The sequence below is a fragment of the Orcinus orca genome, chromosome 6 (genome assembly GCF_937001465.1).
Source record: "Orcinus orca chromosome 6, mOrcOrc1.1, whole genome shotgun sequence".
NCBI classification, from domain to species: Eukaryota; Metazoa; Chordata; class Mammalia; order Artiodactyla; family Delphinidae; genus Orcinus; species Orcinus orca.
Genome location: NC_064564.1, coordinates 103,011,539 through 103,030,827, shown reverse-complemented (window position 1 = coordinate 103,030,827; position 19,289 = coordinate 103,011,539). Strand labels below are relative to the sequence as shown.

Genomic DNA, 19,289 nt, shown 5'->3' with positions numbered 1-19,289 from the left:
CGGCAGAAAGGCTGAACCCGCCCTGCAGCCCTGCCTCTCTCACTTCCTCCAGCGTGAGGGGCCAGTACCCAGAGCTGGCACATGAGGCCTGGGATCGTGCTGTCCCAGAGGACAAGAGTGGGGTCCCGAGTGATCGGGTGACACCCAGGAATGTGGGAGCGGCCAGCGCCAATGTGAACATGGCCTTCCAGCAGCCTGACCGTGGGAAGAGCACAGCCCTTGGATGCAGGCTTGGGGTCGAGCCCTCACCCTGGGCCATCGCCCGCTCCTGAGGTCCCAGTGTCCACAACGGGAGAATGCAGACAGTGGCCTTCACTCCACATAACCATCCTGGGAGACCAGTGGGGGTCTGAACCTCGTTCAGCTCCGGGTGCACAAACACGGTAGGTGCTTCGTACACAACTGGTGTTACTAGTTCCCCGTATCACATACTAATTGCTTTCCACCAAATAAGCAAGGCACGAGAAAGATACCAGAAGCCTAGGCTATGGAATATCCCAGAGCTTATAGTAGAGAAGCCAAGAGCACCGTCCTGACCAGTGAGGACTCTCCAGTCAGGCAGACACAGGTTTGTGACCTGACTCTGCTCTTTCTACCTAGGTGCTCTTGGGGCCTCAGTTTCCTCATCTGTAAACTAGGCACATTAGTCCTCTAACTCCTAGGCTGTCATCAGGATTCAGCGGGACAGTACATAAAAGGTCCATAGCACAGGGCCTGTCAGACGGAAGGTATTAAACACTTAAGGACTGGAAAAATGATGGTGAACAAGTCTTCACTCCACAGAGCAGATGTGACCGTTAGATGCTTTCACGTATGTAGAGGGACTAATGCAGGACCAGAGCGTATAAGTGGTCAACAAAGTCATTTCCCTCCCTGAGCCGCAGGTGGGTGGCCCCAGTCACTCACCTCCACCCGCGTGGGGTTCAGCCAGTGGGGGATGTCACGGACGGTCACGTTCACTGGCAGGATGATGGACTCGCTGTTGTGGTCCAGGCACGAGGTGGCACACTCCGACCCTGAGGGGAAGCCGAGAGTGAGGTGGTGGCTCAGCCCCCGTCTCCTGATGCCAGGGGCTGCCCCACCCCCAGAGTGGACCCCGCCGCTCCCTGGTCCCCAGTGAGTGGGGACGCCCACCCTCAAGGGCAGTGGGCAGGAGTGAACGCCCCAGCAGCGCCACCTCTGGTCTCCCTGACCGTCCTCTTGTCTCCAGTCCAGCTGGCCCGCACCACCACGCTCAGCAGCCCTCAGCCCAGGTTGGTCCTGCTCCTCCTCTGCTCAGAAACCTTTCGAAGGTTCCCCACATCCAGGACAAGGTCCAGATCCCTTTGCTCGGCACCCATGGCCTCCCACAGTCTGGTCAACCTTATCTCCCACTAACCATCTTCACACCCTCCCACGAACCGGACTGTGCTCGGTTTCGCACGGGAGTCCCACACTTCCTCGCCTCCGTACTTCTGTTCCTGTCCATCTGTCTCCTGAATCGTCCCCCCGATCTGCCTTTGCACGGTCAAATCCTACCAGTTCTTCAAAGTCCAGCTCAAATCCTCCAGGAAGCCTGCCCTGATTTCTGCAGCTGAGTGAGAGCAGAGTTTGGCACTGAGGAATCTCGCTCCGGTGCTGGGCTTACCCCCTGTCCCTCCTTTCCCCAGTAACAGGGATGCCCTGGGAGGGCAGGGATGGGATCAGGTCCTCTCTGAGCCTAACCCAGTGCCTGACACACAGCGTCTGCTCAGCAGGCGTCAACCAAATGAATGGTGAGCCTGTGAATGCAACGTCAACGTCTCAGCCCCACACGTCTCCTCCCACACCGCCTGCATTGGCGCCCTCTGTGCCCTCGAGACCATCCCCGCCCCTCTTCCACTAGCGTATGACCAGTTAATGACCCTTCAGACCTCAATCCACGTGTCGCTTGCTCGGAGAAAACCTCCATTCCTGACGGGCCAAACCCTCTCACTGGCACCCAGCACAGATTTGTCACATTGGCTTGGTGACTGTCGTGCCAATAGCTCTCTTCCCTGCTCGACTGTAACTCCACGAGGCCAGCACTGCCCGCGCTCCCCCTTCTATGCCCAGAGCCTGGCACTGTGCGTGGCAGATGGCAGGCACTCAGTGAGTATCTGTGAAGTGAGTGAAAGGGACAAGAGTGAACGGGTGCATAGGTGGTTGAGGAAATGAGAGAGTGAATGAACGAATGGATGACTGGCACAGTGAATGAATGATGAATGAGGCATCTCGTGGTGGAGGAAGCGGGTACCTAGACGGATGAGTGAATGAATACATGACCGAGTAAGTGGATAAAGGGATGAAAACATGAATCAGGCAGTGAGTCGGTGAAGGCGCCAGACCAACAGGGACAGGGTTAGTACACAGAAGCCCTTGGTCCAGGGACTTCCTCAGCTGACTTTCAAGCTGTGGGTTGGCAAGATGACTGTAATTTGACTCATACATTCTCTGTCCTGACCTCACTGATTCTGAAGTCTCCTAAAAATCAAGCTCATCCCATGGGATGTCCCCAGGACTCCCAAAAAAGTGCTCATTCATATGGACAAAGAACTGATGTGTCAGAATCTGACCAGGGCCCTAAGGAGGTCATTCCCCTGCCTTAGGGCCAAGACCACCCTTGAGCACTAAATGGTTTACAAGAGTCAACCCTCTTGAAAAACATCCTATGCTGTGAGCCATTCTAAAGGCTCCCTTCCAAACGCGCGCGCGTGTGTGTGTGTGTGTATGTGTACACACAGTATGTAAGTATGTTTACGCATACATGCAGCTATACGTACACAGACACTTGTATATGTATATATAGTTTATCCAGTGCCCTTCCTGTTGCCACCTTGTCATCCTCTTCAATCTAAGAGACTCACAGAATCTGAAGAGGTAGCAAGGGTGGGGTGGCGGGTCCAGGACAATCTCTGGAACCTCTTTAATTTAAACATGGGGCCACTGAGCCCAGAAGGTGGGGATGGGGATATTCCCGGTCCTGCCAGGTGTTTTTCACCCGTCACTCGTTCCCCTGCACACCCAGTGTCATCGCATCCGTCTCAGAGGCGACAGCGTGCAGCGTGCGAGCTCGGGTCGCAGAGCTGGCGAGTAGGGGGCCGTGAATGAAAGCCCACGTCTCTCTGAATTCCAAGCCCAGCGATGGATACGGCGGAGACACAGAGGGAAGAGAAAAGAAGGCAGCAGTGGAAGGGGACAGAGAGGGGTGAAGGGTCAGAAGAAAGAAAAGAAATGGGGGACACACAAAAAGACAAAAAAGGGTGAGTGACGAGAAGAAGAGGGATCTCTAAGCAGTCAGAGACACTCAGTGTGTGTGTGTCTGTCACGAGATCAGTTCTGAAGATTTTAGGGAGCAAGGATGAAACTAGGCTGCGATGATAACATCCTTTCGAGAAAAGAAGACGCAGCCTCTGAGAAGCAGACAAGGTTATTTATCCCGAAAGGGGGGAAAGAACGGGTCAGCACAGGAGGCCCCGCCGCCTTACGCGGGAGCCACATCTTAATTTCTCTGTCCCCGCACCTCCCCCTCGGCACTCCCCTCCCCCATGCCCGGCTCTGGGCCTCAGGACCAGGCTGCCGTGTGTGATACCTGAGGCCTAATCGGCCTCACTACAGACTGGTGATCTCCGTGGCCCCCGCCTCCCCTTCCCGGGAGGAGCAGGGACGGTGGCAGCGGCCTTGGTGGCAGTAACAACTTTCTGAGGACCCCTCACTGCCACAGAAGCCTCCCCAGGCTGCTCGGGGCGGGACCCTGGAAGAGCTGCTCCGGGCGGCCCCAGCACGTGGGCCCCAGCCACCGAGCTGGACACCTACGTCACCCGTGCTTACCAGGCCTTTGGTCGAGTCCCTCTCCTTGGTGAGGTGGGCCCTGCCCAGGGAGGGGCTCAGAATGCGGCAGGAGGGAGAGCAGCCCGGGGGTGGGGGAGAGAAGCCTCTCTCCTCCGTCCTCCGGCCACCCCTCAGTGCCCCCGGCCGCTTTTACTCTCAGCTCTCCCCATGTGCCCTCACCTGCCCACCGCCCATCCCGGCTCACCGTATTCATAAAACCGGCATCTGCATGGCCGCGGGAGCACGAGGAAGGGAAGGAGATTCAGGTTCCGATGTCAGACAGCTTGCTTTCCCTTTCTGCTCTGACCATGAAGAAGCTCAGTGGGTAAAGCAAATGCTACCGTCACCCCCTCCCCCTCCCTCCTGACCGTTCTGTGGGCCCCCAGAGAGCCAGGCATTCTGGCTCACTTTCATGTGCCTGTGACAGGTACACACAATACAGGTTCAAAGGGGCCACGAGGTGTGTTTGTGTATGTGTGTGCGAGCTACATGCGGGTTTATGGGTGGCGAACATGTGTGGCGTCTCGCTGAAGCGTACGTGCTAGGCATGGGCTCACCACATGGTGTGTGTGCACATCTGGTTAAGCATTTGTGCGTATATGAGTATATGTGTTGAATGTGTTGGTGGATGCAGACGTGCAGTAGGTCTGTTTTTCATCAGAATTTTTTCTCCCAGGGTTGCTCAAGGCCAGTCGTGAGTGTGACTGGGTATTCAGGTGCACGCCCTGACTGAGCTGGGGACAGGGACCCCATCACAGACAGACGTGTCCAGAGCCATGAACACCCCTCAGGGGTAACGGAGAGGAGAAAGCCTTGGCCTTGGGATGGAAGAGCCAAAGCTACCTGCCATTGCTGCACCTGTTGCCCCAGCTCTCTAGAAAGCTCACACTGGCAGGCCCCATAAATCCCCCCTCTCTGCAACCCTCCGGGTCAGGGCCCTTTGGATCGGCGGCTCGGCAAGGTCTTAAAGTACCCCTGGAATCAGCACGACAGCAACCGTGTCCGTGGGTGTTTTCTGACCCGTCCTGGACTGACACAGGAGGGTTGATGCCTACTCTGAGTTCAGGTGAAGAACCTCTGCACTTGGAGGCTGCATGTTTCCATCTTTAAAAAGAAGTGGTCAGGCCCCCTCACGCCTCTGCTCTCCAGCCATGGGCCTCCCTTCTGGACATGAAACGATAACTTGTTTTACTAGGTGAGGATCACATTGAGTCTGTGTGGCTGGGAGTGAGTGTCTGCACAGATAACCTTCTGCTCCAGACATCCCGGGTGATTGTCCCAGGACTGGCCATGAGAAAGGACATCCAATTCCCTGGGCTTTTCATCGTGGTCAATTAGGGAATCAGCCCAAGAGGTCAGTATCACTGCCCTCAACTGAGATTAGACTCAATGCACACCCAGCTCCCCAGAAAGCCGCGGGCCTGTGATTAATGCGTCTGTCCAGACACCTGCTTTCCACCAGGCAGACTCCTGGCATCACACCCCAGGTCGTCTCCCTTCACTTGGCACGCTGGTCTATCACCACGCAAATAATATTCTGAAAACACTGTTCATCCTTATTTAGGAGGCAACTGGGATGCCGTGGAAAGGACTCAGGCTTTGGAGAAGGAGAGGTTGCAAAGATCCCTTTGAGTCTCAATTTCCTCATCTGTTAAAGGTGACTGAGAGGATACGAGGTAACGCCTCTGCAGCGCTTGGCGCGGCACTGACCACAGTCGGTACTACGAACGAGCAGCATTGCATAAACTTCAAGATCAATAACAAAGGCTGCCACGCTGGACCACTACTGCTTCCTTAAACAGGATGTGTGTTTTCATCCCTCCCTTCCTTTGCCACACGATTCCTTCTGCCCGGAATGCCACTTCTTGCCCCACAAGCTCTTGCAAATCCCTGTATAAGCATCCCTTCCTCTGGGAGCCTTCTGTGCCCCCGGAGGCACCGGTCAGCTGTTCTGTACTCCAGTGCAACTGTGCACGCTCACCCAACACTGCTTTGCCAACATCCATGCCCTGAACTCTCTCTCTGGGAGGACAGGGTCTGGTCTCATTCCTCTTCATTTCCCCAGTGCCTCACGCAAGGTCTCAAACAGCACGGCTGCCCAAGTCCTCGGCAGGGCGCGAGCCCCGAGCTCCTGGAAGGACGCGCCCTCCCACTGCTCAACCCGACACGCCCGTCGTACCGATGGCATAGCCTGCAGGGCACTGCAGCTTCAGGTTGCTGTTGAGCTGGTCCGGGGCTGAGCACTGGCCTTGCATCTCCTGGCAGACGTGGAAGGAGCCGCTCCAGGTACCATCTTTCCGGCAGTGGATGACGTTGCTCCCGTGCCCCTGAACGCCACAGAAGCACAGTCAGGACCAAGAGAGACCCCACCCTCCACAGAAGAAGCCTCTGAGTGTTGCATCTCCCCAGAGCTCTGAAAATGTTAAAAAAACAAGTTCTTAACAGTGGTGGAAACCCAACCACCCTCAGACAGAGGAACTGTAATATCTCCATTTTACAGACAGGGAAACTGAGGACTCAGTGTGGGAACAAACTTGCTCAAAGCATCCTGGAGAGTTTAACTCCCAGGTTTCCTAAATCTCAGCAGTGCTCTTTCAGAGATTTCAATCGGAGAAATGTGTTCTGCTTGTTTGTTTGCTTTTAACTGAGAAGGTGGGACCCACGTGCATCCCCAACGTGTACCGTGAGTAAACATGGGTCCTGGCGCTGTTTGGAAGGAGACAGGCATACACCAAGGCTCGTTTCCTCTCAATCGATGAGAAAGCGTCCCAGGCCAGGGCTCTGCCACGTGCTACGTAGGCGACCTTGGCTCCGCTGAGGAGCTTTCTCTTCCAGGGATTCCCTCCTCTCCTTCCCCTTCCCGTCCTCCATTCCAGCAATAATGCCACCAAGGGGGTGGGTGGGGGGATACTTCCATCTGTGCCCTCCCCTCTGGTTCTTTAAAATAGGCAACATTTCCCATTTCTCAATCTTCTGCAACGTCACGGGCAAGTGCAGCCTGCAGACGTCGTCCTTCCTCCAAACCGCTTTGCACATCTAAGATTCTAACGGGAGGTGTCCAGCTTTGTCGAAATTTCAGAACCACCCCTAAATCCAAAGACCGTTTCTTAGTGTCCACTCTGGGTTCAGGACCCTGCTCGGTGACTGCGCTGTGTGCACCGGGCGAGAGTAACCGGATGTGAGGGGCAAGCTGGGAAGGCCTCTGAGAGGAGGTGACATACGGAAAAGAGTTTTCAAGATTCTGTGTGGAATCAGGCAGAACAGGGAGGGAAGGACACCTGTGCAAGGCCAAAGGGCACGTGCAAGTTCGAGAGGGAGGGAGTCGGGAAGAGCTGGTACGGCAGGTAAGGTGTGGAGCCTTAAGCAGACACTTATGGAGTCTGGACTCTACCCCTTGGAACTGGAGAACCACGGGTAGTCTCTGCACAGTGGGGCCTCCTGTGTGAGAACAAGCTGTATAGCGTCTCCCTCTTTCACGTTTAGGATGAGAAGAGAAACTCTACGTGGGGCCAGAGCAGCTGACCACGCTCCGCCAATGAAGATGTCTGCGGAATGGCTCCCATGCCCTTCAGCTGCCACTCAAGCCCCTGCGTCTGGCCTCCAGAGCCCTCAGAGCCTTAACTCTGCCTGATTCTCCAGCTCCCCGCTGCCCACGGCACCACCGCTAACCTTGAACTCCACCAGTCGCCTGCATTCCTGAATGCACCCCGTGAGGTGTCACACGGCCGTGCTTCTCCTCCTGTCTGCTCTGTCCCTCTCCCCTGCCCTCCTGCCCAAACACAGGCACAGACCTTTTCTGGCACAAGCCATCCTGTCCTAACGCCACCCCGGTCCTGCACAGAACACTACCCGAAGGTCTCTGACACCCACTGCCTCTTTATCCCCACTGCTCCCTCCTAGACGATGAGCTCCTTAGTCATCCCTGCATCCCCAGGGCCTTCCACAACACTTAATGGGTCCTGGCCTTTGGTCCATTCACTCGTCACTCAATATTTTTGCTCACTCAAGAACCGTTTAACAAGATATGGAGTCAACAGGTGACAGTTATGGAAGGAATTTGTTTAAAACACAAGAAGAGAAATGAATGCATGAATCAAGAGATGAAGAAATGAACGAATATGGGAATAAATGAATGAGTGCACACATGAAAAAATAAACTCTTGGAAAGGGTTGATGCAGGCTGAAGCTTCCCTGTCTGAGAAAACAGCTGCAAGGAGAGGGGATTTAGAGAGAAAGGGGGCCCCTCTCTGGGCCTCACGTGGACCAGCACGAGGAGGGTCCAGTTGTGGTGGAAGCCTCTGTGGCCATGGAGAAGGGTGGCCCATCCCGAGCACGCAGCTGTGGGATGACTGCCGAGTCCACCCAGAGGTTCCATGTGAGCTCAGGGAAAGTGTAGGCAGCTTCATGTGGCTTCAGAGAACCCCGACTCTCCCTCCCAGAGCCCCAGGCCCCGTGATTCGGCTGGGCCCTCATGGGAGTAGGAAATTGACCCCAATTTCCTGGAGCCTTGGCCTGGGCCTATGATGCATTTGGCCTCCAGCCCCTGAAGGGCTGCAGACCTCAGCACTATGTGGGCCAGAGCTGGCTGGAGAGCTCGGTTTGCAAAAGAGAATGTATTAGAACTGACTGGAATCTGCTCAGGGAATTTCAGACTGGGGAGGCTCCACTATAGAAGGTGGGAGCATAAAGCTATTGGTCTTGCTACCTCTTGACTCTCTCCCTCCTGCCCAGGTCATCAAGCACTTTCTGCTGCTGACTAAATCGGCCTTACAGAGGACGGAATCCTTCTGGACTGGACTTTCAAACAAGGCTTACTTGAGGGCTGGCAGTCCAGGGCGGGCTTCTACAGTGGAACCCAGACGCCATGTCCAGCCCCATCTCTTGCTACACACATGTCCTTCCTGCTAGTCTGGGGTCACCTGTCTCTCCTGCACACTTCTCTTGCTTCCCACCACCATCCCTTTGCCCCTACTGTGCCCTCTGCACGGCAGACCTCCTGGAGCCTCTCCAGATGTTCAAATCCTTCTTTGGGAATAGATCTTGGTGCACTCAGGGCTGCCTACCAACCGGTGCGGACCCTCAGAGTAGGATCCATGATGTTGAGTCTAGTCTGATCAGAGATGACCTGACATTGAGGACCCAATCTGGGAAGACCAGAGACCACGGGCAGGGGACCCACTGTGTGTACTTGGCTCCAAACGCACAGGGCTGCATGCCAGGGGGAAAATTCTCACCAGGGGCTGAGCGTCCCTTAGCAAAGCACTGTGCCTCTCTGTGCCTGTGCATGCATCTGTAAAAGAGCATATTGTGCTCTCTCGACCCCTCTTCAGCTGCACAGGTCCACAGAGAGCCGCAGGCATACAACACAGTATCAAATACCTAGTATGTGCCAAGCGTTCTACGCACATTTAAAAATGCTTTTAACGATGTGGTTAATGTAGAAATTATGTCCCTTTTACAGATTTGGAAACTGAGGCTCAGCTAGGAAGTGAAAGATGAGTTTTTAAATGGTATTGGTGTAATGGTTAAGAGTATGGACTTAAGCCAGCTGCCCAGGTTCAAATCCCATCTCTGCAACTTTCCCACTTGGGGAAGTTCCTTAACTTCCCTCTGCCTCAGTTTCCTCAACTGTTAAATAAGCCTGCAGTTCACGGCCTGAGAAAGTCACCACGAGGATTAAGTGAGTTAGGTTACGTGAAGCATTTAGAGCTTAACACACACATCGAGCTCTCTAAGGGTGAGCTGAGCTCTTAACCACCCTGTCGCACTGTCTCCAAGGGAACTTCAGAATCAGCCCCAGCGTCACCCACACTCTAGAGATGGCAGCCGCCAAAATAGGGAGGCAGCAGGCCCAGGTCACGCAGGTCGTCGGGGCCGGAGCCAGACCTCTTCCTGTAAGCCTCTGAGCTTTACTACAATGCAGGGGAGGGGAGGTGGAGAGGAGAGGCTGGGGGATGAGTGGAGAGGGAGACCTAGACCTTTTCTACTTAGCAGGAATGAAAATAAAATAATGGCAGAGAGAAACATGGCAACATCAGAGCCAGGCAGAACCGCAGGGTGCAGCGCAGGATATAAACAGTTAAACTTTGGAGGCAGCCTGACCTAGCAACTGGAGTCTCCATTCTACCTGGACTTCCTAGTTGTATAAGGTGGGCAAGCCACTTGACCTCACTGAACCCCATCTTCCTCATCTTCAAAACGGGACAGTAATGCCAGATGCTGTGGGGCTTAAATGAAGTAGTCTGTGTAAAGCACTTAGCCCAGACTGAAATGCAGTAAATGCTCAATAAATCACAGCTGCTGTTCACTCTTTGCCTATGTGTCCAGTCAATGGCCTTACATGCATTTTGCTTCCTCCCAGTGAGATACAGGGGTGACACGCAGCTCCAGGAGTAAGGATGGGCAGAAAATGTGGCTTGTGCAACGACTTGGTTAGGAGACTTGGTTAGGAGACTCTGAGACTCTGTGTCAGATCTGACTCTGCTGGTATCAATAACTTGCTGTGTGACTTGAGGTACGTTGCTTCCCCTCTCTGGGCTCCAGTGGTCCCATCTATAAGGTAAATGTGCTGCAGTAGAAAATCTCTGAGGTCTGGCCCACCTCCAACATCACATGGGCCTGGGATGTCTCTGACTTCCTCTGGGAAGCCCTGCGTTCTCGGGCAAGCATGTGACAACCCTGAAACTAGAAGCTGCCCCTGCCCTGGGAGGCATTATACATGTGAGAGCTGTGCTGAGTCCAGAGCAGACCCAGAAAGGCAGGGCCAGCTGCACACCACTAGTGGCAGAAAGGCTTTTCCATCCTTCCTCTGTGATCCGTGCAAAGAACTGGGTGCATTCCTGGCTCCACTCCCACCCTTCCTCTCTGGCTCCCGCTGTGTTGCTAAAGTCCACCACCGAGTGCATTACTTCGTTCCGAAAGCACCTTTAGCTTCTTCCTCTCCTGCTGCAGCCCCTGTGCATGCATCTCCCACAGACCCTGTCCCCATCCCAAGACAGCCCACTCCCCTAATCACCTACAAAGCCTCCCACAGTGCTTCTCTCTGTGTTATCACCTCGGACAGCTCAGGGGCATCTGGGTTAGATTAAATGCTCAATTAGCACTTCTCTCCAGTCGCCTGGAGATGGAATCCCTGTCCTTTGCCACTCCCTGCCCTGGAAATGTCTGGAGACAGTGGGAAAAGCAGGGCCCTGGAGCCAGTCATTGCCACCTACTGACTCATAACCGTGGGCAAGAGCTTGGCTTCACAAGCTTTCTTCCCTTATCTGCAAAATGGGCACATCGCTGCTTTTTCAGAAGTTTATTATGAGGTGCCAAAGTGAGAGAAAATCTGTGGCTTCAGGTTGGCAGTCAGGAAATACTTAAAAAACATTTTTTTTTAAAAGCTGTTACTGTTAAGGTTCTCTGTCTTGGTTTACAGGGATAATAACACTATAAATTCTACAGCTGAACTGTTCAATACAGCAGCCACTATACAAGTGTGGCTGTTTACATTTAAATTTGAATGATTTAAAATTAAGTAAAATGTAACATTTAGCTGTTCAGTCACTTAGCTGTATTTCAAGCGGTCCATAGCCACACATGGCTGGAGGCCACCATATTGCACAGCACAGACATGGAACACTTCCATCACAGCAGAAGGTTCTACAGGGTAGTGCTCATCTAGAGAGTCTATACATTCTGCAGGTTTATGTGAGCTAGAGGTCAGGTTCCTATGGTTCCTATTGGTCTCCCCAACCTATATCCTGGCCTCATGCATGATGGCTGACTTTCTGGAGCTAGCTGCCGACAGAGGGCTAACTTTCAAGCCATTGCCTTTGTTTCCAGGTTCTGTAAGAGCCCACGTGGCACATCACGATGCATGTGGCATCTCTCCACTAGAAGTGACCTTAAAGGCAGGCTAGTTCATCTGTGCCTTCCCCAAGGCTGCCATGCACGGTGGCATAGGTTGTACACTCTACAATTCCAGGGGTTCCTCATAGGCATGCCTTACTTTCATTACCTCATTTAACCCTCACAAATAAACTATAAGGTAGGTAGTAGTATTTCCCCTCCCCCATTTTATGAATGAGCAAACTGAAGCTTAAAGAGTTAAACAACTTGCCCAAGTCCTCCAGCTAGCAAGTGGTGAAGCCAGGATTCACACTCAAGAGTCCAGATCCAGCATCATACTGGCTCCCAAGGAATGAATGAAGTCGAGGTTTGATTTGCTAATGTACTTTTAGTGGCCGTGGGAAGGAGTATGTGAACCTCCCCTGCAACGGTCCCTGTCCTCTCTCGCCAGGATCTGGAACTTGTTTGGAAAGCAAAGAATTCTCGCTCCACACAAGCTGCTTGATTCAAGATACTCTGTGCCGTACGTTTCAGCTGTGCTTACAGGCAGCAAGAGGGGATCTGAGGTGAATACTAGATTTGGCTCTCAGGCCCCTGGTCTGAGGGTAGAGGAAATTCATTTGCAGTACAAACTAAACGTCAATTGTATTAGGAGCCCATTTGGCATGCGTTCCCTCATTCTTCTAGCCGGCAAGCAATACCCTCTGCTCCTTTGTGTCTGGCCTCTCTGCCAGTTGCCAAACAGAACTGCTTGAGTCGTCTGATAAATTTACATTTTCCTCTCCTTTAAATACAAACTGGCCATGAAAGGTACTTGGCAGGCCGCAGGCAGACTGGGTTTCGGTTTGATAACGTGACCACGGCCAGAATATTATTCGGCTCAGCAGTTCTGGTAACTGTTAGCAACAGTTTTACGTAAGGGAGAGAGAGGGAAGTTGATCGGCTGCGTGAGGCCACAGTAATCTCTGGCCTTTGCTTGTTCTCAGCACTGGCTTCCGCTTCCCTGGCAGCCGGGGATGGGGATGACTCGGGTGCACAGACATCCCTGAGTGTTTCAGGTGCTGCCTATTGGATTCAGTCTGTCCACAGTTGGGGGGTACCTGGGTTCCGATTCTGACTCAGCCGCCACCAGCTATGTCACCTTGGGTGGGTGAGTGGCTTTCTCGTCTGGAAAATGAGGAGCCTGGCCTGGATGTTCACTGCAGCTCTTTCTCATGCCCTGTCACTTCTTGAGCACCTATTAGGTGCTTGGCACTGTCCCAAGTGCTGAAAACACAGGGAAGATTAAAGCTGCGGTCAGGCATTTCAGAACCTGGCGGGGGGAGGGGGGAGGTGAAATGAATTACAGTGCAGTGTGGTTGATGCTGTGAATGGGGGGACCCCTAGGAGGGGCATGGAGCCCACAGTGGAAGGGTCAGGAAAAGGTCCTTGGAAGGAGGGCTACCTGGGCTGAAGGGTGAAGGATGGTTAGGAGGGAGGTGGCTGGAAAAGGGGACAGGGGCTTTTTCACAGAGGATGCCCAGGTGAAGGGGAGATCCGTCTTACTGGTGATGGGGGAGACGTCCTGAATGCACAGGTGGGATTTCTCCTAAGGGAGATGGGGGTCGCTGGTTCACAAAGGGCTTTGAGCAGGGGAACTGTTACCATCACATTTGTGCTCTAAACAAACCACTCTGGCTGAAATGCGAACAACACACTGGAGAGAGGCAAGGAGAAAGCAGGGAGATGGTCAGGAAGCTGCACGGCGGCCCCGGAGAGTGACGCTGGTGGCCTGAGTCAGGGTGGTGGCATTGGAGCCAGGTGAGAACAGTTCAGAAGCTGACTGAGAGAGAGAACGGGGAGGACGTGGTGGCTATCTGGATGTGGGAGTGGGAGTGGGAGTGAGATGAGGTGAGGATGCCGCTTTGACGCTGTCTGGTATTCGGTAGATGCTAATAAAGACTAAGGACTGACAGGGGGAGAAACGTGCACTGGGGCCCAGTTGGCTGGACCCTGGCCTTGCACACCTGTGAGGCACGGGGCTTGAGGTGCCAACCCTAAATGGTTGGTTCTCTCAGGGTTGGAGCTCCTTGTGGACTTAGGTCTTCTCTGGAGCCAGCTGGCTCATCATTCTCTTTCCCACTCTTGATTCCCTACCCATCTTAGTGGGTGGAGTGGGGGTGCATGTGTCAGGAGGAAGGAAAATGCATTCACAGAACTCCTTCCGCAGGGCCGGCAGGAGTGTTGGACTTTGTTACATGTGGATTGAGATAAAATCCCATCTCCCTCTGTCCTTCCTTCTTCCACAGTATTCTCAAAGCTGTACATCTAGTCTAAATATGGTTCCCTTTCTCTTTATGCTTGAGGAGTCAGCTGATGTCTCAAGATAGTGAAAGTCATGATTTTAAGTATTTCAGGGACCAACATAAGTGGTGATGGTGGTAGAAAGTTGGCCAGACAGCCTTGGTCATTCCTTAACTCGGATCGACTTCGTACACTGGGACTCCACACGTGATTTCTCTCATAGGCGTTCAGAGCTAAGAATCTCTGAACCAGTAAAATGCAGTGATACAGGCAGGACAACGAGGCTCAGAGAGATTACAAAGAAAGGTGGCGAGAACCCAGCCCCTCACGTCTGCGTTGCTGATGCTGCGGACGCACAGGCCCAGCGGCCATGGCTCACGGGCCCAGCCGCTCCGCGGCAGGTGGGATCTTCCCAGACCGGGGCACGAACCCGTGTCCCCTGCATTGGCAAGCGGACTCTCAACCCCTGCGCCACCAGGGAAGCCTGAGGACATGGTTCTTAAAACACTGGCCGCTCTTTGGTAAGCAGAGAGGAGCGGGACCTAAGTACAGACCTCAAGTTCAAGGAGTCTCACCTGGGTGGCATCGCTATCTTCACACTTGACCCTGCACTCGCTGTTGAACTGGAAGCCATTAGTGCACTGGTAGAGCCCGTGGAACTTCGGTGGAGGAGGGTCACAAGTCACCGGAACACAAGCGCCCTCCTGCCAGCTGCCATCTTGGGTGCACTGGGTCTTGAAGGCCCGTCTTCAAGGAAGAGATAAAAGAAGAGACATCTCAGGGACCAAACGGCTGGAGCCACGCTCTGCACCCACGTTTCTCTGGAGCCGGCTAGCCTCACGTCTCCCTTTCCCCTTCCTGATTCCCTGCCTGTCCTGTTGGGTGGTAGGGGTGAAGGTAAACGTTCCTTTCTCAGGGCCAAGCAAGAGTTACCTGTGGACTGAAATAAAATTCAAGCCCTGCTGGCCCGTCTCCTCTGATGGATCCTGGCGCAAGGACGGTATCAGTACCCACCATTTACTATACACCAGGCACTTTGCAAGCACTTTACATATACATCCTCATTCAAATTTTTCACAGCAATCTTATGTGGTAACTGTTATTATCATCCCCATCTTATTGCTGAAAAGTAGAGGCCCAGAGAAGTGAAGTCAGTTGCCTGAGGGCACACAGCCGGCAGGCAGTTGTTAACAATATCCTTCTAGATTTCCACCAAAGAGAATGCGAGGAATGGTGGGTACCGTCTCTAGCAGAGAAGTGAGCACTTCCTTCTAACCAGACAGGCAGACCTGGCTCTCCTCCCCCCAAGCACGTGTGAGTTTGCCTTTGCAGCCCCACTTACTTCTTTGACTTCCGGGAGGAGCCGGGCACGTGGTATCCAGGTCTGCACTTGTACTTGCAGAAAGAGCCCACCTTGTGCTTGTTCTCCCGGCAGCGGGCCGTCTGGAGGTCTGCGTTGGGCACTGGGGGTGGGGCCAGGCACAGGAGCTCGCACAGGGCCTCTGGGAAGGACCACAGTCCGTCCTCCATGCAGGTCAGGAGACTGTTGTTGCCTGGAGGACACAGGAAGGCAGGGTTAGCGGGGGGTGGGTGGGGTCGGGGTGGGGTGCAGAGCGAGGTCTCTGATAGCCCAATTCAGGCACTGCCTGGACTGAAGCCAACTTGAAGAACCAGAGGATCTTTCACATATAATTCCAGACCCTTCCACTTACAACTGAGGAACCTAGGGAGAGAAAGAGCTGCCACAAAAAAAAAAAGGAGATGCAACTTGGGGAGTGACGTACCCCATGTCGACAGTGCATTAAAATTCAAGGCTCCTGACTCTTGATTCTGAAACCTCTTATACTGCATAGAAAAGGGAACTCCATAGTCCTTCAGTCCATCCTCCCTCCTTTGCCATGGACATTCGAGCCCAGAGATGAAGGCCCTTGCCCTCTCTTAACTGGCAGAGCAAGCTCCTATCAGAATCATTTCCGACCTCTGGGATCAGTGTGCTGTGTGACCTCTAGCTGCCGCTCCCTCTCTGAGCCCTGTACCCCTGTATTTGTCCTAGCCCCCCCTGTGCCTGGAAGTAAGAGCGTTGTGGTATCTGAAGGCTTGATTTTCTTTTCAGGCCCCAGTATTCAGTGCAGCTTTTGCCAAAGCGGCTGAGAGATGAGCACGTCCCCCGTAGCCCGTGCCAGCTCCAACAGACGTGCTGACTGCCATCGGGAAGCTGGCCTGATGGGGAACGTTACACATAAAAGTCAAACACAGGGAGTCAGGCTGTTCACTGCCAGGTCATACATTATCGATGCACAGCCTGCCCCAAACCTCCCCAAGACAATCAGAGATGGACCTGAAACTTGGATCTCTCAACCAAACTCTCCTCTTCCCCGTTATTCTTGAAAGGTGTTGACAACGAGGACTGGAATCACATGGGAGGCTCCGGGACTTGGAAGTTGGAGAGGGGTGACAGGGACGAGACTGATCATTTACGACGTACTGAGTACTTCTGCTATGTGATCTCATTTATTCCCACCACAGTGCTCTTAGTAGGATGACTCCCATTTGGAAACAGGGACTTAAGAGAGACAAGTGACTTGACCAAGTTCTCCTGGTTAGTAAAAGACTAAAGTGGGGTCTAAAGCTGATTTTGTGGTTTTTAATGGCAAGTTGGCTACACTTGCTCAGCAGAGCTCTCAGGGTCTATTCTGAGAGAGCCAAGCCCCAAGTCTCCTAGCTACAGAGAGAAAGCAATTGCTCCTGCCTTTCAGGGTGATGAGAAGATCAGATGAAACAACATTTACGAACTGCGCTGCCAAAGAAAATGTGCTGTCAAATTCCTTATTTGCTTCTCTCCCTCCTTCCCTCCCTTCTTTTCTTCCTCACCTCCCCCCTCTCTCCCTCCTAACCTCTGCCTTCAGTAGTAGACCTGAAAGGACCATAGGGGTCGCATGGAAGCCTTCATTCATTCAACAAACATCTATTTAGTGCCTACTCTGCGCCAGCCACTCTTGTCTATGTTGGGACAACGCAGTGAACAAAACAAAACCCAAACCCTGCCCTCTTGGAGCTTATGTTGTAGTGGAATAGGGAGGAACGCATTAAAATATCCTAAAAAAGCAACCTATTTAGTAGGCTAGAAGGTGGGAAGCACTATGGAGAGAAATAAAGCATGAAAAAGAAGAAAGGTGGGAGGGTATGTAGGCTCCTCCGTTGCTTCTCTCCCCGTTCGCTTTCTTCTTTCTCCTCCTGTGTCTGTGTGAGTCATCGGGGGAGTACAAGACTGTTTAGGGTCTGCAAGCCCCACAGAGGATTCCACGTTGATAAACGGTGACACTGCAAACTACAGATACTTCTACACCAAGTAAAAAGAAAAAAGGGTGTGGAAGGATGACTCATTTGGCTTCCACAGAAGCAGAGAGGGCTCCAGGATACCAGAGACCATAAAGTGCCTTTTCCCTTGGCCCCTGTGACGGGGGCAGTGTTTGGGAGAGCCCCCGCTTAGCAAGCACTCAGTGGGGAGGGCAGTCACAAAAGATAAGGGAAGCACACCCTCTAAATTTCCCAAGAAGGATAAAATACCTCTGGAGAAAGGGCTGAGGTGCTTTAAAAGTACACCCTACCAGCTATGCAAATCATAGATTGCAAAGCGGAAGTCATGGTTCCTTTGTGGCAAAAGCTAACATAAAAATCGCAAAACGTTAATCAAGAGAGAAAATGCAAACCAGAAAAGTACGTTCTGGGAGAGGGTAAATAGGAGTTAGCCGTGCACCACAGTCAAAAGAAGAAGCACGCTAAAGCAGGAACCGGTGATTCAGGACCATGGACATGCCCCACCTCACAGCAAGCACTGAACTGTGCAGAATCAGCATTTCCACGCCCTAGCTGTGGCCGCCACCCTGCAGCCACCCTGGGGCTTTGAAGAAAGTAGGTAGGACACAGCTGTCCATGCCCTTGGCTCTGACCTCTATACTGCACCTGCAGCCATCTGTCACTGGAGGCCTTTTGTTCTGACCAGGGAGGCTCTGCTGCACACAGGGCAAGCTCACAGCGCTGAGGTGTCAGTGCTCCCAGACGTAGCACTCAACCAGTGAAGGAGCTGGGGCATTAACAAGACAGTTTCCAGAGGAATGTTCTACCCTGTCTCCCACTCCTCCCCAGCGGGATTGAGCTCCAGCTGCCCCCAGAGGTAACCAGCTTTAGGAGGGATCCTGACGCTTCTGTCATTTCCATGCCTCCTTTTCTCATGCCTCTCCCTGTGTTTCCTGGGAGAACATGACTCAGGACACGAGGTGAAGGCATTTCTGAGCCTGGAATCCCTGGTTGAGGGGAAGAGTGCCGATGTCAGCAAGTTATGTGACCCTGTACTTCTGTTTGTTCATCTTTTAAAGTCAGGAAAATGAATCTTGCTCAGCCTGTCTACAGGCGAAGGAAACTTCAATCTCTAGTGAGTATTAAAATAATTATAAATGTACTGTCAAAAGAAATATATCTGTTTTTATTATTGTATTTTAAAGAGTATCTAGAAGACCCCATTTCTTTGAGAGTGCCTTTAAGATTGAAATTAACATAGAGTAGAGCACAAGGAGGGAAATGCCAGGAGACCTATGTCTGGTTTTCTTAATGCCTTGTATACAGTGTTGGCACTGCCCACATCCTAAGGTCTGGGACGTGGTCTTGTTCATTCTTTTATTCCCAGAACCTACCCTGTGGCAGGCACATAGTAAGCCCTCAGTATCCATTTGTTAAATGCGTGGAGTATTACGAATCTACGTGTGACCTTGAACAAGTCACCTAACCTCTCTGTCCCTAAACCAAAGCCGTCTTTAAATTCTTGTCCAGCTCTAATATTTTAGGATGTGGAAGGGTATTGGCCACTGTATTAAGAAAACAAAAATGCAGCTAGCTGGACCAGGATGAGGACAAACCAGCACTCAGGAGGCTGCATTAACCAAAGGTAGAAGTGGGAGGAGACTCAGCTTCATTGCTCCTGTTAAGAAACAGACCTTGGACTTCCCTGGTGGCGCAGTGGTTAAGACTCCGCCTGCCAATGCAGGGGACACGGGTTCGATTCCTGATCCAGGAAGATCCCACATGCCACGGAGCAACTAAGCCCGTGTGCCACAACTGCTGAGCCTGTGATCTAGAGCCCGCGAGCCACAACGACTGAACCTGTGTGCAACAACGACTGAAGCCCACACGCCTAGAGCCCGTGTTCCGCAACAAGAGAAGCCACCGCAATGAGAAGCCCGCACACTGCAACAGAGTAGTCCCTGCTCGCCACAACTAGAGAAAGCCCGCATGAGGCAACAAGGACCCAACGCAGCCAAAAATAAATAAATAAATTCATTAAAAAAAAA

At 52.8% G+C, this 19,289-nt stretch overlaps 1 protein-coding gene and 1 long non-coding RNA gene across 2 annotated transcripts in view; one reads left to right on the top strand and one right to left on the bottom strand.

Moving 5' to 3' along the window:
• Positions 1-19,289, bottom strand: part of PAPPA (pappalysin 1) — a 252,937-nt gene that overhangs the window by 42,508 nt on the left and 191,140 nt on the right. The window contains exons 16-19 of the mRNA XM_033427347.2: positions 15,287-15,497; positions 14,520-14,691; positions 6,008-6,155; positions 907-1,016 (exon numbers count right to left, since the gene is read on the bottom strand). Of these exons, the coding sequence (XP_033283238.2) occupies positions 907-1,016; positions 6,008-6,155; positions 14,520-14,691; positions 15,287-15,497 (641 nt within the window). The remainder of the gene's footprint in view (positions 1-906; positions 1,017-6,007; positions 6,156-14,519; positions 14,692-15,286; positions 15,498-19,289) is intronic.
• The window catches only part of LOC125964678 (uncharacterized), a 138,726-nt gene that overhangs the window by 29,691 nt on the left and 89,746 nt on the right, over positions 1-19,289 (top strand). The gene's annotated exons all lie outside the window — the stretch shown is intronic.